A 13,222-nucleotide genomic window follows, 5' to 3' on the forward strand; every position below is an offset into this window, starting at 1 on the left:
GTGTGCATATATCTGCTTGGGTGTCAGTTATGGTCTCTTTGGGGTATATTCCCAGTAGTGGAATTGCTGGGTCAAATGGTATCTCTATTTGCAATTTTTTGAGAAAGTATCACACTGCATTCTACAGTGGTTGCACCATTATTATTATAAACTATTCTATGTTGTGAGTTTGGAAGCAAGAGCGGCATCCACTTCCTAAGCAACATGCCTCTGGAAAGTCTAGGAATTTTGAGAAATGACGATAGTTATAGAAAGGCTTCTTTGTTCAAAGGGCCGCTATGAGTCGTGCTTAACTAGATGGCAGAAAACAATAACTGAGTCTTTGACTTTTTCTTATTGATGTTTATAATTTTAAACAATATCCTAATGAAGTCCCATGTTTTGCCAGTATTTTCTCAGTCTCTAGTTTTTCTTCTGTGTGCCCTCTGTAGTATACAAGATTATTAATTTTCTCTTGTAATAATATTAAAAATGTTGGCTTTCACATTTAGTCTAACTGAAGCTTATTTTAGGAGGCTTGGTGGATTGGTGGTTTAAGCACCCAATCTCTAATAGAAAAGCTGGCACTATGAAAAGACAAGCCTATCTCTGTACAGAAATGTACTTATCTACTTTTGGAAAAATTTACAGCCTTGGAAACTCTATGGGGCTGTTCTGTTCTATAGAGTTGAGTTTAAAAGAAAGGACAGCTGTGGGTTTATACATGTATCTGTAGGATTGTATTTCATACCACTGATTTCTCTATTGTTATGGTGAAATTACAGAGTGTCCTTCTGTAATTTTAAAATAAGTCTTTGTATTTTGGGTGAAGCAACTTGTTTTTTAACTTATTTGAGTTGTGCTTGGCCCTCTATGCTTCCAAATGAGTATCAGAACACTTGCAAGCTTTACCAATGTGTTAGAATCACACTGAATTGACAAAATGACAAAACCTGAAAGAACTAATGGGAGGTTGATTATGCCTGTCCATTCATATAATTTATTTCAGAACTTTCATATTTCTAATAAAGTCCTACACAATTTTGTAAGAGTTATTTTTCTTGAAAGGGACACTAAGCAGTGGTTCTTCCCCGTGTCTGGCAAGAACTAGCAAATTTTGGTCTATAGACCAAATTTGGCCTGGGACCTACTTTTGCTTAGCCCTGGAGCAAAGAATGACTTATACCTTTTTAAAAGAGATTGTTAAAAGAAACAGTATGTGGCACACAAAGTCTAATGTATTTAATATGTAACCTTTGACAGAAAAAGTTTGCTGATCTCTAGCTTAGGAACAAAGTTGGCTTTTTAAAAGTTGACCTTGTATCCAGCAACCTTACTGAAGTCAAATTTTCATAATTTGAAAATTTCATGCAGGTGTTTTAAACATATATATTTCCTGGGAGCTATGATACAAACGGGGTATGAATTACGCTGTCAACTCAAAGGCATGTGGCTTGAATCCACCAGTTGCCCTGGAGAAGAAAGATGAGCAATCACTTCTTATGCAATTTACCGCCTCTGAAAACCCACCAGAGGGTCAGTTTTGGGTCAGTTCTGACACCACGTTATAACTACCACCACCACAACAACAACAAAATCCACTGGAGGGTCAGCTATGACTGAATTCCAACTAGAGGGCATATAACAATGAAATACGTCAGACACACACAGCCACTCTGGTGGTAAAGCAAGGAGTTACGTTGTCAACCGAAAGGCAGACAGTTTAAATCCTCCAGCTTCTCCATGTGAGACAGATGGGCCATCTTCTCTCATCTGATTTACTGCCTCTGGAAACTTGCTGGGGGGTCAACTTTGAGTCGGTTTCTACTCAACAGCACATTAGATAAAGTTATAGATACACATATATACTCACATAGTCTGGGCATATGGCCAAGAGGGACCAGTCCTTGAAGAAGGACATAATGCTTAGAAGGATGGTGGGACAGCACAGGAGAGGACGACCCCAGATGAGATGGACTGATCTAAGTAACTGGGCACTGGGGGTAAGTGTGTCAGAGTCAGTGAGACTGACTCAGGATCAGACAGGCTTCAGAGCTATTGTACATAGAGTTGTTATGAGTCTCAGGCGACTTGATGTTATAAAATACCACCATCACTACCACATACACATAAACAAATTCATTGTTGTGGAGTGGTTATAGCTGAGCTTCCATTAGGTTTCTGAGGTGGTAAATCTCACAAGAGGAGACTGTAGCTCTTCCTCCCTCATAGCCTTGATGGATTTTCAAACCACCAGAAAAGCACAGTATTGGGTTGGGTGCTCAACAACCAATGGACGATGTCCCAGAGCTACCTGTATGTTTTTTATAAACTTTCCATCTTTCCATACTTTATTTCTGCTTCCTGTCTTACTTAACTGGCTAATATCCCAAATGTCGACTAGAAGTGGTATCTTTGTCTTATTACTGGTATTAAATAATCCTACGTTAACACCGTATGGTCAATGTTTGTATCAATTTTGAAAGAAAACTTTTATTAGACTGAGAGCATCCTTTTTTATTCCTTATGAGTTATTTCTGAATTTTAACAATTTGTTTTCTCCATCTATTGAGATGACCACTTTCTCCCTCTTAAGCCACTTAAGGTGAAAGTAGATTAATCTCTGTCGTCACTCAAACAGGAGTCCAAATTCTTCATGAATCCATAGTTATTGAATGCATGGAGGCTAAAGGAGTCTGTCCCCGATTTGGTCCTGAGTTACTCTTTAAACCCTGAACTGAAATTGTTCCCTGGAGTCACCTTTAAACTAAGTAACAGTTTAGTTTAAAAATTAAAGACACTCTTAAATTTTGTGCCTTTAAAAATTCTTTTTCTATACAAGACCAAAAAAAGGCCAAAGGCTACTTTAAAGCATAGATAAGAGGATTAGAGGACAGAGAGTTTAAAACTAATGAGTAAAGCTAGAACAGAAGTAATGAGAACTGGCACAATGTAGGGAACATAATCAGTGCTATCAATTGACATCTAGAGATTGTAGAAACAGGACCAGCTTTTACTATGTATATTTTCATCAAAATAAAATTTACTTCAAAAACATTCTGTATTTTAGGGCTAAGTTATTTTGGTCATAGTGTATTATATTACATCGTTACCTTCACTGCCTAATACTCTGTTGAGAAATTTTACATCTATGTGAAATTTTCTCAGTTTTTCATTTTCATGCTGTTATTCTGATACCAGTATGAAGATTATATTAGCCTCATAAAATGACCTGGGAAATATTCTCTCTATGCCCTGTATCTTCTGCCTAAGAGTACCTGTTCATTTGAGCACTTGGCAAAATTCACCTGCAAAATCACAGTATCTGGAGAATTTTTAATTGGTGGCATATTTTTTTTACTACTGAAACAAATACTTTAGTGTGAGTACAAGTCCCAGATTTTTATTTCTTTTTATCTCAGTTTTAAGAAATTATGTATGTATGCAAAATTGTTCACTTAAACTTTCAACTTAAATGGCATAAAGTAATTCATATTAGTAGTCTTTAAAATGTTTTCAATTATGTCAGTATTACAGTTCAAAATTAATTCCTTTTGAAAATTCGTGCTTTAAAAATCATAATTGTATGACTTTTATTGTTATTGTCATTGTTTATTGCCTTGAATTACAGCTACATCAGATAGTCTGTGTATACCAGAAACCTATCATTAGTTGAACTTAGTTTGTGGCTTACATAGTAGATGGGCAATTTTTAGAAAAAGTTCTTGTATTCTTTAGACTATATATTCCTCAATTACTTGACATTTTTAAAGCAGAAGAATTTTCATGTTGTCTAGAATGCCTTACTATTGAAATGGAAGTTTGTGCTGTTTCTTACAGCGTTTTATAAATCCTACAATACTTCTGTGCTTCCTGATCAATCTTGATTCCTGAGAGCTCTTTCATGGCATGTGGATTCCAGGCATAGGAACAATTCAGAGATATGAAGTTAAAGAGTAGTTAGAGTAGTAGTCACCTACTACACATCAGAGACCAACAGAAAACTGAAAGCATAAATTCTAGACACTCAAAAAGAAAGACAAAACTAAATAAACTGTAGACAAAAAGAATTACTGTATGTTCATTCAATAGACAATTGACTATAGGCCAGACACTGTTCATGCACTGAGATGAATAAGATGATTTAATCCGCTGAAAAAGATAAACTACAAAGAGTAATTTCAAAACCAGCTAATTTACATTATTGTCTGATTAACTATTAGAAAGTTTTCTGAAGCTTGGTATTTATATATTTGATTGTATTATTTCTACATGTAACAACTCACCTGGGCACAACAGATAAATACAACTGAGATAGTCAACAAGAAAGCAGATGAAACTATTACATCAACTGATCGCTGAGGACCTCGCCGCTGAAAAAAAGGAGAAACATTTTAAAATATACTTACTAATTTTCACTGAGAATTGATAATACCTTCCAAGTTGAAAACAGACCTAATTTGTCAGGTGATTTTTAATTATAAAGTATCAATATTTTCTAAAAGTTTGTAGTATAGGGGAAATTGTTATCTAAACATCATAGTACTCTTAGCTTTATTTCAATTCTCTATTACATATTTTCAAATATTCCTCATTTATTTCACAAACATGGCATGAGTACTGGCTCAAAACCAGGCACTGTGTTAAATGCTAGAAATACAGGAGAGAACTAAAAAGGATCTTTTCTATCCTCACAAGAATTAGTAAAGCAGAAAGACATGAAGCTCAGTTGGCCTAGTAGATAGGAAGTCATGCTACCAAGCCAGAGGTGGGTGATTTTAATCTATGGCCCTCAGGAAGGTTTTAATTGTTTTTGGTCAAACATTCTTCTAAGCGGTATAGCACTAGTCTGTCCACTTGCTGTACAGAGGTAACTTGTGGTTGCTGTGACACTGAACACTGTGACACTGATGTGTCAAATGTGATAATGGTTACCCATGGTGGACAGTGTTTGGCGGCACTCCCCAATTAAAACAAGCTTGGATGCAGGAGTGGCAGCCACTTCTGAAATAGCTTGCCTCTGGAAATCCTATGAACGTGGAGAAAGGATGAAAGTCATACAAGTGTTCAGGTCTTTTGTTCATAGGGTCACTGAGTCATCTACAACTTGATGGCACTTAACAATAATAACATAGTAGATTTATGTGATAAATTATGATGAGTGCTAGGAAGGAAAGATGCAGGATATAGGATCCTTTGAGATAACTTTCCAGAGAGACCTAACTAAGATTTGGGGTTCAGAAAAATCTCCCTGGGAAAGTGATGTTTGCAATAAGCGGGGGAATGGGGGGGAAGGAACCCCACACATGACAATATCCCAGGCTGAGAGAAGAGCATGTGTAGGAACACAGAGCAGGAAGGAATATACTATAAACTGAAGCAATCTACTGTGGCATGGAGAAAATACTTCCAAATGGCCTAGAGAAAAGAATATAAGAAAAAAAGCTTAAATCACAGAGTGATATAAGCCCTGTGAAGATTCTGCCCTTTATCTCTCTATCCTAGGAACTTCTCATGTTTTTTTCCCAAACTTTCTATAGTTTTTAAAATTTTATGAACAAATCTACCTTTAAAAGAACATCATTCTGGTAGCAGACTGAAGAACTTATTGGAAGGAAAACTATGAATACTTGAAAACTATATAGTAACCCATGCAAGAAGATGGTTGATGATCTTCATGTTGGAAACGGAAACAAGGAGAAACAAACGGATTCAAAGAGAATAGGACTGAAACTTCCATGTTTTTCTGACTGATGTGTAAGCTTCTAGAAAGGACTGTCACTTCTTACCTCAACAACAATGAATGCTTGTTAACATTAAAATATAGTTACAATAAAATAATGTATAAAAGAATTCAGGACTAAGGGGATAAAGAGGGAAAATTTGGGGTATAATTTCCCCAAGTAACAAAAAAAAAAATTCATCCCGCCACACAACAAAAATGTCACAGTGGAAAACAAAACAAAACTACTACATAAAATTTTAGCATTTTCCAATGGATACTTAGTGAACTGAATTTAACATTAAGTTAATTTAGTGGGTGGATGGAAGGGGCAAGGAAATAAGAAAGATCTTATAGGGATCTGAAAAGAAAGGGTAATGATGGGCATAGTCCAATGGTGATTCACTTTATAAAACATAATGGGATTGAGTGTATGAAATACAATGTGAATGAGGAATAGTGTGAAACACAATGCAGATGAACTGCATACGCAAACTAATATGAAAGAAAATTTTTTTCAAAAAGTTGAAAGGAAATGATTTTTCAGAATATAAGGGTAGACAGTCTACCTTTTTAAAAAATATGTGCCTTTAAAATATAAAGAATTAAATATCTAGGTGTGTCAGAAGATACTCAGTCTTTGGGCCAACTTTGGATAAAGGCCTAGACAATGTTCTGAATAAGTATCATATGAATTTTCACATACAGTGAAATCCAATGCTACCTAATGCAATAATTAATTGATCCTGTGAGGGGAAAATGCTTTCGAAAAATTATTTTGCTTTCCTAACCACCTCCACCTGACCAGGTTTTTATATTTTATAACTATAATTAGATTAAAAGAAAAGAAAGGTATGAAAAAAATATTTAAAATAGTAAATGGCCATTGGCTACAGATGTACAGATTACAAAATTATTTAAAGCAGTGGGCGCCCTCTGCTGGTTTGTGAGGACTAAAAAGACTTGATCTCGGCCTTTTTTGTTTTGTTTCAAATAATCCTGAGTTTGTCAATACCACCCTATCATCTCCTCCCTTTTCTTAGATCAGTCTTATATATGTAAGAACTGCTTTAACTGAAAGAGGTTACTTGCTCTGTGAATCCAGTTTTTAATGAGATTTCTGAACACAGATACATTTTGAACAATGTGAGTCATCTACTTAAGACACAGGTAAATTTTCCAGACTTCAACTACTTTATTGTCAAGTACCTGTTAAGCATTTATTTTGGATTTCTGGATGTGTAATTAAGAAAAAACTACCATAAATATTGACAAAAGGGAACTATCAGATGGAGCTGGTACATAGAAATACTTTTATCACTGTTATTCTACCTTAAGATAGGAACGGAGAGATAGCCACATTTTTATATTCTGTACTTTCTTCAACCGGAAATGAGGAACTTCAGATTTTCGAGCTCTCCTTGCAGATGTTAAATGTCCAAAGAGTTTTGCAAAAAGTAATCGCTAAAAAAGATTAAAATGATGAATAACTTCCAAGTAGTTTATCACAAAGAAATAAAAATCTACAAAATAAGGATTGCTATGGTAACATCTGGTTAACAAGCACATGACTGGAAAACAAGTCATAGGTTGAATAATTTAAATCTTTAAATGCTTCATGAATACTTTGAAAATTATAAAAATGACAAAATATTCCCTACTCAGTATATTACTGTACTCACCTGTTTGTAAGTTCTTTCTGCTACACAGAGCAAAAAAAAGAAGATCCAAACAAGAGACACACGAACCACAAAACTGATCACGACCATAGAAAGAACGATGACATCTTCTTTGGAACCAAATGCAATCACGTAAAGTTCGGAAGCAGAATGTGTTGTGAGTTGTTCCAAGTCTGTAGCTTGGGAGAGCCGGAAAACAAATGGAGTTAGGCCCAGGATTAGAGAGATTGCATTCCCAAAAATCTGATATCCTATTCCTGGGATATGGCTGTTGACCTTTACAAAAGAGAAAAGAGAAGAAAAGAAAATTCATCCACATTTTATCTACTGCAAATGAACGGTTACTGAGCACTACTTCACAATTATGTGAAATAACTTTGTTCAAATATATCTAATACATGAGTAATGAAATTTAAATTTACTTGTTTAAAAGTTTATAGCATGTACTAGGTTAAGTCTTCCTTTCTTCAATTCTAAAAAGCAATTTATTATCTGATTGCTAATTCATTAAAAAGATTAAAAGGAGGCGAGCTCTGGTGGCCTAGTGTCAAGAAGCAGCACTGCAATACCAGAGATGTGAGGTTCAAATCCACCAGCACCAGATGCTCTGCTGAAGAAGGAGGGACAATTTCCTCCTGTACCAGTCAGATCTGATTTGACGGTAAAGACATTAAAAAAAAAAGTAATAAAAATTTTTTTAAAAAAAAGATTAAAGGACTGGTTATATGTTCTGCCCACATCTTGAAAAATGAAAAGACTCTATGCACTCCATGATTTAAAAAATTGAAAACATTCACAAATATTGCAGTATTAGGTAAAATACCTAATTATATTATGTAAAAAGAGGCTGCACAGGGATGGCCATACTGCACCATTACCAACTTCACAAGAAGGAACTTTTCCCATCAACAATACAAAACCAATTCTCATGAGGTCACACATATCCCACCTCTTTCTACTCATCCCAACACCAATCACTGCTTTCCTGGGTCCAAAATCTGATACGATAATTTACGGACCACATAGAACTATACAGCATTAAGCCAGTGCTAAAAAGCTCTTAGTTCTGCCATTTATGGCTTCTCCCTCCCCAGTCCTCCAACAAACTTGGGCAAAAGGCTCTTAGCCCCAGTTTCATGGCATAACAGTCTCAACATCCACTCAGCGTTATGTCAGGTTCTCGGCTGTGGCTGCTAGGGTTGTTGTTCCCATAGGATCTAGCCTGGCTGGTGCAAGAATCTCTGGTCCTGAAGGATAAGCTGTATTATCCTGATGCTGCTTTTCTGGTCGTCAGGTTTTTCCAGTTCTGCTGCTGGATCTGCTCAATTTTATGGTGAGACCAGCCACTCCCCTTTTGGATAGATTTATATATCCTATTTGCATATTCCTGCCCATCCATATAGCAAAGTAAGTTAATGGATAGGGAAGCCAGTTTGAACAATAAACTCTTAACACAACAATAATTTATGATTTTTGTTTCATTTAAGAGTTGCATATATTATCTCTCATTAATTTCTAAAATCATTTTCGAATACATAATGCATTAGTCAGGGAACAAATTAAATAAGGAAGGAAGAAAAAAGACAAAGGGGAGGATGGTAAAGAAAATCTGAAATGAAATAATGGGAAATGAGAGTCCGCTATACTATGTACCCAATGTAAATTCTGTATTAACTAATCAGCACATACACTTTTGTCATTGTTGTTATATAACATCAAGTTAGAACCTACTCATAGCTGACCCTCCAGCAGAGTTTTAGAGGTAGTAATGTGCACTGGAGGAGACTGACCATCTTCCTCCTGTGTAGAAGCTGGTGGATTCGAACTGTGTGCCTTGGGGTTAACAGCACAGCTCTTTACCACTAGGTCACCAAAGCCTCCTAGCATATACACTTATTGTTGTTGTATATCATTCAGAGCTGATGCCTGACCCTCAAGTGATTTTCAGAGCCAGTAAACTGCATGGGAGGAGACTGACCATCTTTTTCCTGCAGAGGAACTGGTGGATTCAAACCTCGTGCTTTTGGGTTGGTAGCACAATTCCTTACCACTAAGCCACCGCAGATATACTAGTAAGGTTTAAGGATTAAAATCATTTGCATAGAGATGTGTAATATAACTTTGAAGAATCACATTGTAAATTAGGCAAATGAGTCTACTCTAAGTGATCTGTTCACAGGTAGGAAATTATAGACCTACCAAGTAGATTCAAATCTCCAGAAAGGCCTAATTAGCCTAATTGCTCGCACTGAGATATGTCCTAGGAAGCACATTAATTTCTTGACACATTTATTTTCATTCTTGTTCTACATGAAGTCTGAACAACATTCCTACTATGAATATCTATGAAATTTAAAATAGCAAATTAGATGATACCTAAATGTCCAGAGAACTAAAATTTCAAGAGTAACAGCCTGAGAAAAGAAACCATGTAATAGATACTAAAATGCATTTGTATTTGTTCTTCCTCAAATTGCTTGAGAGTTTTACAGCTAGCTAAAATCTATATAATTTTAATAGAAAAGTATGCATACACATATTCTAACATTTTTTTCCCTTTGTGTCCTAGGTACTAAAATCTAATTAACCTGTTAAAACAATAAAGACCGTTAAGTATGCAGCAACACTTGTTTATATCTCATATTTCCTCAATTTCTCCCACTGTGAGCAGAAGAAAGAAAAAATACAAAACAGTAAAATTTTACATCAGATCTTCTTAGAGGAATAGAAATACTAAAAGGCAGCAATGATTTGGTGACAAATTACTGTTTAAAAGACGTACGTAGGCAATTATATCTAATATTTTTTTATTTTGAAGTACTTAAGAAAGTTAAAAATATTACATTCAGGTAATTATTTAGTATGCTGATAAATGCCAAGTCTTACATCTGGAATAAACCTTTAAAACTCACTCTGTTCATTATCATCCCACTGATTTCAAGTACAGACATGTCTGCTTTCTTACAGTCGTTGCCTTCCCACACGATCGCACTGATCTTCTCTAATCCCGGGTGGGAGCTATGGAGCCAAGGCAAGTGACTCTAGAAAAGAAGAGAGAGAAATTGAACACATTCATCACATGTGGTAAGTACAGCAGACTGTATGTGTATAAACGTGTATATCTACACACATATGCACACATACATTCATACAAACAATTCTTATTGCTAAAATTCTAGAAACTGGTGAATCAATTATATTTTATAACTAGACCATATATCTGTGAATCTAAGTATTTACACATACATACAACTTTAATGACACTAAACTTTACTAACACTAGTTAGTCCATACACTAAACAGATGACATAAGAAATTATTTAAGAACTTTCTACAACTAATACTAGCAACCTATTATTCAAGAACACTAAAATGTGTCAGAGAAAGGGCTCAGTTGTCAGTCTATCTACACAGTCACTAACAAAATATTAAAAGATAAATGGATGTCAAACTGTTCTCATTATTGATTTTCCAACTAAGCATTTCTTACAAAATACTACAGTCAAAATTTTAATCTCTTTAGGAGACTAGACAATGATATGATTTCATCCTAAAAGAGACCCTTATTCATACATCTTCCCTCAATATTTCTATTACTTTGCTAACATTTTAATTTAGCATCTCTCCAAAATATAACTCTCCCCATCCTCCTAGTTAAGTCAACTACTGCAGACTGAAACACATGAATTTAGGAGTCCTTTCACAAGGACTTAAACTGAATGTTTCAAACAACAAAAAATGGTAAAAAAAAATACACAGGGTCAGTTTATTACAAATGATCAGATGCTTACACTTTCTCTTTAGATCTATAGTTAAAAGAGTGACACTGCAAAATAGGAGAGTCAGGTTGAGTTAAGACAGCAATAAAGAATCAAAATATCAAACTTTCAGATTATCAAGTATTCAGAAAAATTGAGAAGATTAGACACAGAATAGGAAAATTATTCATTTACAATTAAGATTATTTCTCGCTTCTAATTTTTTAAACGATTGACATACTTATTTAATATAAAGTGATAGGTTAGGTGTTAGTAGGTAGCTCAGCTCTGTGACATTTTAGTATTCAGATTTTGTATTATATTTAATTAGATGTCTTCAAAACTAGCAGAACAATCTTCTCTAGTTTATTTCTTTTCAAGACAGAAATGTGATTAAAATGTGATAAAAGAAGTTTCCACAGACTCAAGAAATACAAAATATACTACTTTTCTCTAGGGACAGAGTAAAGAAGCAGTAACAAACTTTTACTGAAACTATTAAACAATAATGAACTAATATATAAGAAAATAAAGATAGGAAATGGTTATTACTCTGAATTCATACATTCATTTTCTACATATAAAGCCATATTATGGTTGCTATTGAAAACTACTATTTATAGGCCACCTATCATACCAATAGTACTACACCAGTTAACACTGTAATACTGTAATATTGTAATATAGTACTACCGACAAAGCCCCTTTTTTATACTTGATCATGTGACTTATTTCAATTTTTATCTTTTCCAACTATATAGAATTTTAATATATATTAACGGACATCATAGTTTTCTGTTTATAGTTATATATTTTATTATTTGAGGATGAACAAAACAAGCTCAAACAAAACAAATAAAACTCTTGCCTAGAAATTTCATAATCTTGAAACCTAATGAAAAAAGGTAAACACAAGAAGTGTGAGATTCCGAAGCAAGATGTTAGGCCTGCAAGGCAAGAGATTTCAACCACCAGTTTATGAGCTGCTATTGTCTTTTTAAAAACCAAAAATCTAACAGTGAATTTAAAGTTCTTCCCAGTTATATGAAGAAAGGCATATCAATGTCAAGAAATCTCATCTACAGTAACAGGAACAGGAAATCAAAAAGTTCTTCACTGTCTTTCCAAAAGATTATAATGCAAACATTTTTGCTTAGCCTCTCCAGGCAGGATTAAATGTTATTTCTAGAAAGCCACAGGCAAGACAGGAGATAGCAATTAGAAACTATTGAAAAGAGTTCATTGAGGAAACTTAATTCTGTGTATTTACCAAATACAAACTCAAAGGCAGTATTGTTCAAACACGTTCCTCCTACATAGCAGGCTGTGTGCAGCATCACAGGAGCTACTTTAAAGGTTCAGGAAAAACATCAGACCGCATGAAACCATTTTATACCAGAGGCTTCTTCTTGGTATGTCTTTCAAACTGAAATTTGGAACTCTATTCATGCTTTTCCTCCCCTATTCTTATTAAAAATCTCGTTTGTTCCTTGTTCATTCCAAATTGCCTGGAAACCTTAATGTTTAAAGTGTAAATTCACCATGGTGACCACTTTACTAGTGTTTCCAACAGTGAAAATTTCAGCCATAAAAACCTATGAAAAATTAATTTCACTTCAATATGACACTATTTTATTATATCATGTCATGATGGAAAAGAAAAAAATTACCTCCTGTGAAAATGTTTTAAGTCACAAAGAATATCAAATGACAAAACAAAACTAGACATTACAGAACACAGATTCAAATGCTTGGTGTTTATCTGGAAGAAGTTTTCTGTCTATCTGTATAGTGGACAGAAAAGGGACTTCTAAATCTAATATGCACTTTGATTAAACAAGAAAAACTGGCATCTTTGTACTACTTGGCTATTAGTAAATCTGAAAATATGAGCTTGTTTGGTTTGGGGGGTTTTAGAAGACTGAGAATATACAATGTATGTAAAACTAAGTCCATAATAAGCAAAATTAACTTAAATCCACTGCTATTGACTGTGATTCATAGTGACCCGCCACCAGGCTTTTGAGGCTGTAAATCTTTACAGAAATAGTGAGCCCTCAGGGCATTTGGTGGATTCAAATCAC

The 13,222-nt window shown here is 34.7% G+C and overlaps 1 protein-coding gene across 3 annotated transcripts in view; it reads right to left on the minus strand.

Moving 5' to 3' along the window:
* The window catches only part of PHTF2 (putative homeodomain transcription factor 2), a 116,603-nt gene that overhangs the window by 8,638 nt on the left and 94,743 nt on the right, over positions 1–13,222 (minus strand). For all 3 annotated transcript variants that reach the window (XM_006882597.1, XM_006882595.1, XM_006882596.1), the window contains 4 exons: positions 10,293–10,421; positions 7,384–7,656; positions 7,034–7,165; positions 4,266–4,352 (listed from right to left, as the gene is read on the minus strand). In XM_006882597.1, coding sequence (XP_006882659.1) covers positions 4,266–4,352; positions 7,034–7,165; positions 7,384–7,656; positions 10,293–10,421 — 621 coding nt within the window. The remainder of the gene's footprint in view (positions 1–4,265; positions 4,353–7,033; positions 7,166–7,383; positions 7,657–10,292; positions 10,422–13,222) is intronic.

This window comes from Elephantulus edwardii, unplaced genomic scaffold (assembly GCF_000299155.1).
Source record: "Elephantulus edwardii isolate Elephantulus edwardi_28Jun2011 unplaced genomic scaffold, EleEdw1.0 scaffold00022, whole genome shotgun sequence".
Classification (NCBI taxonomy): Eukaryota; Metazoa; Chordata; class Mammalia; order Macroscelidea; family Macroscelididae; genus Elephantulus; species Elephantulus edwardii.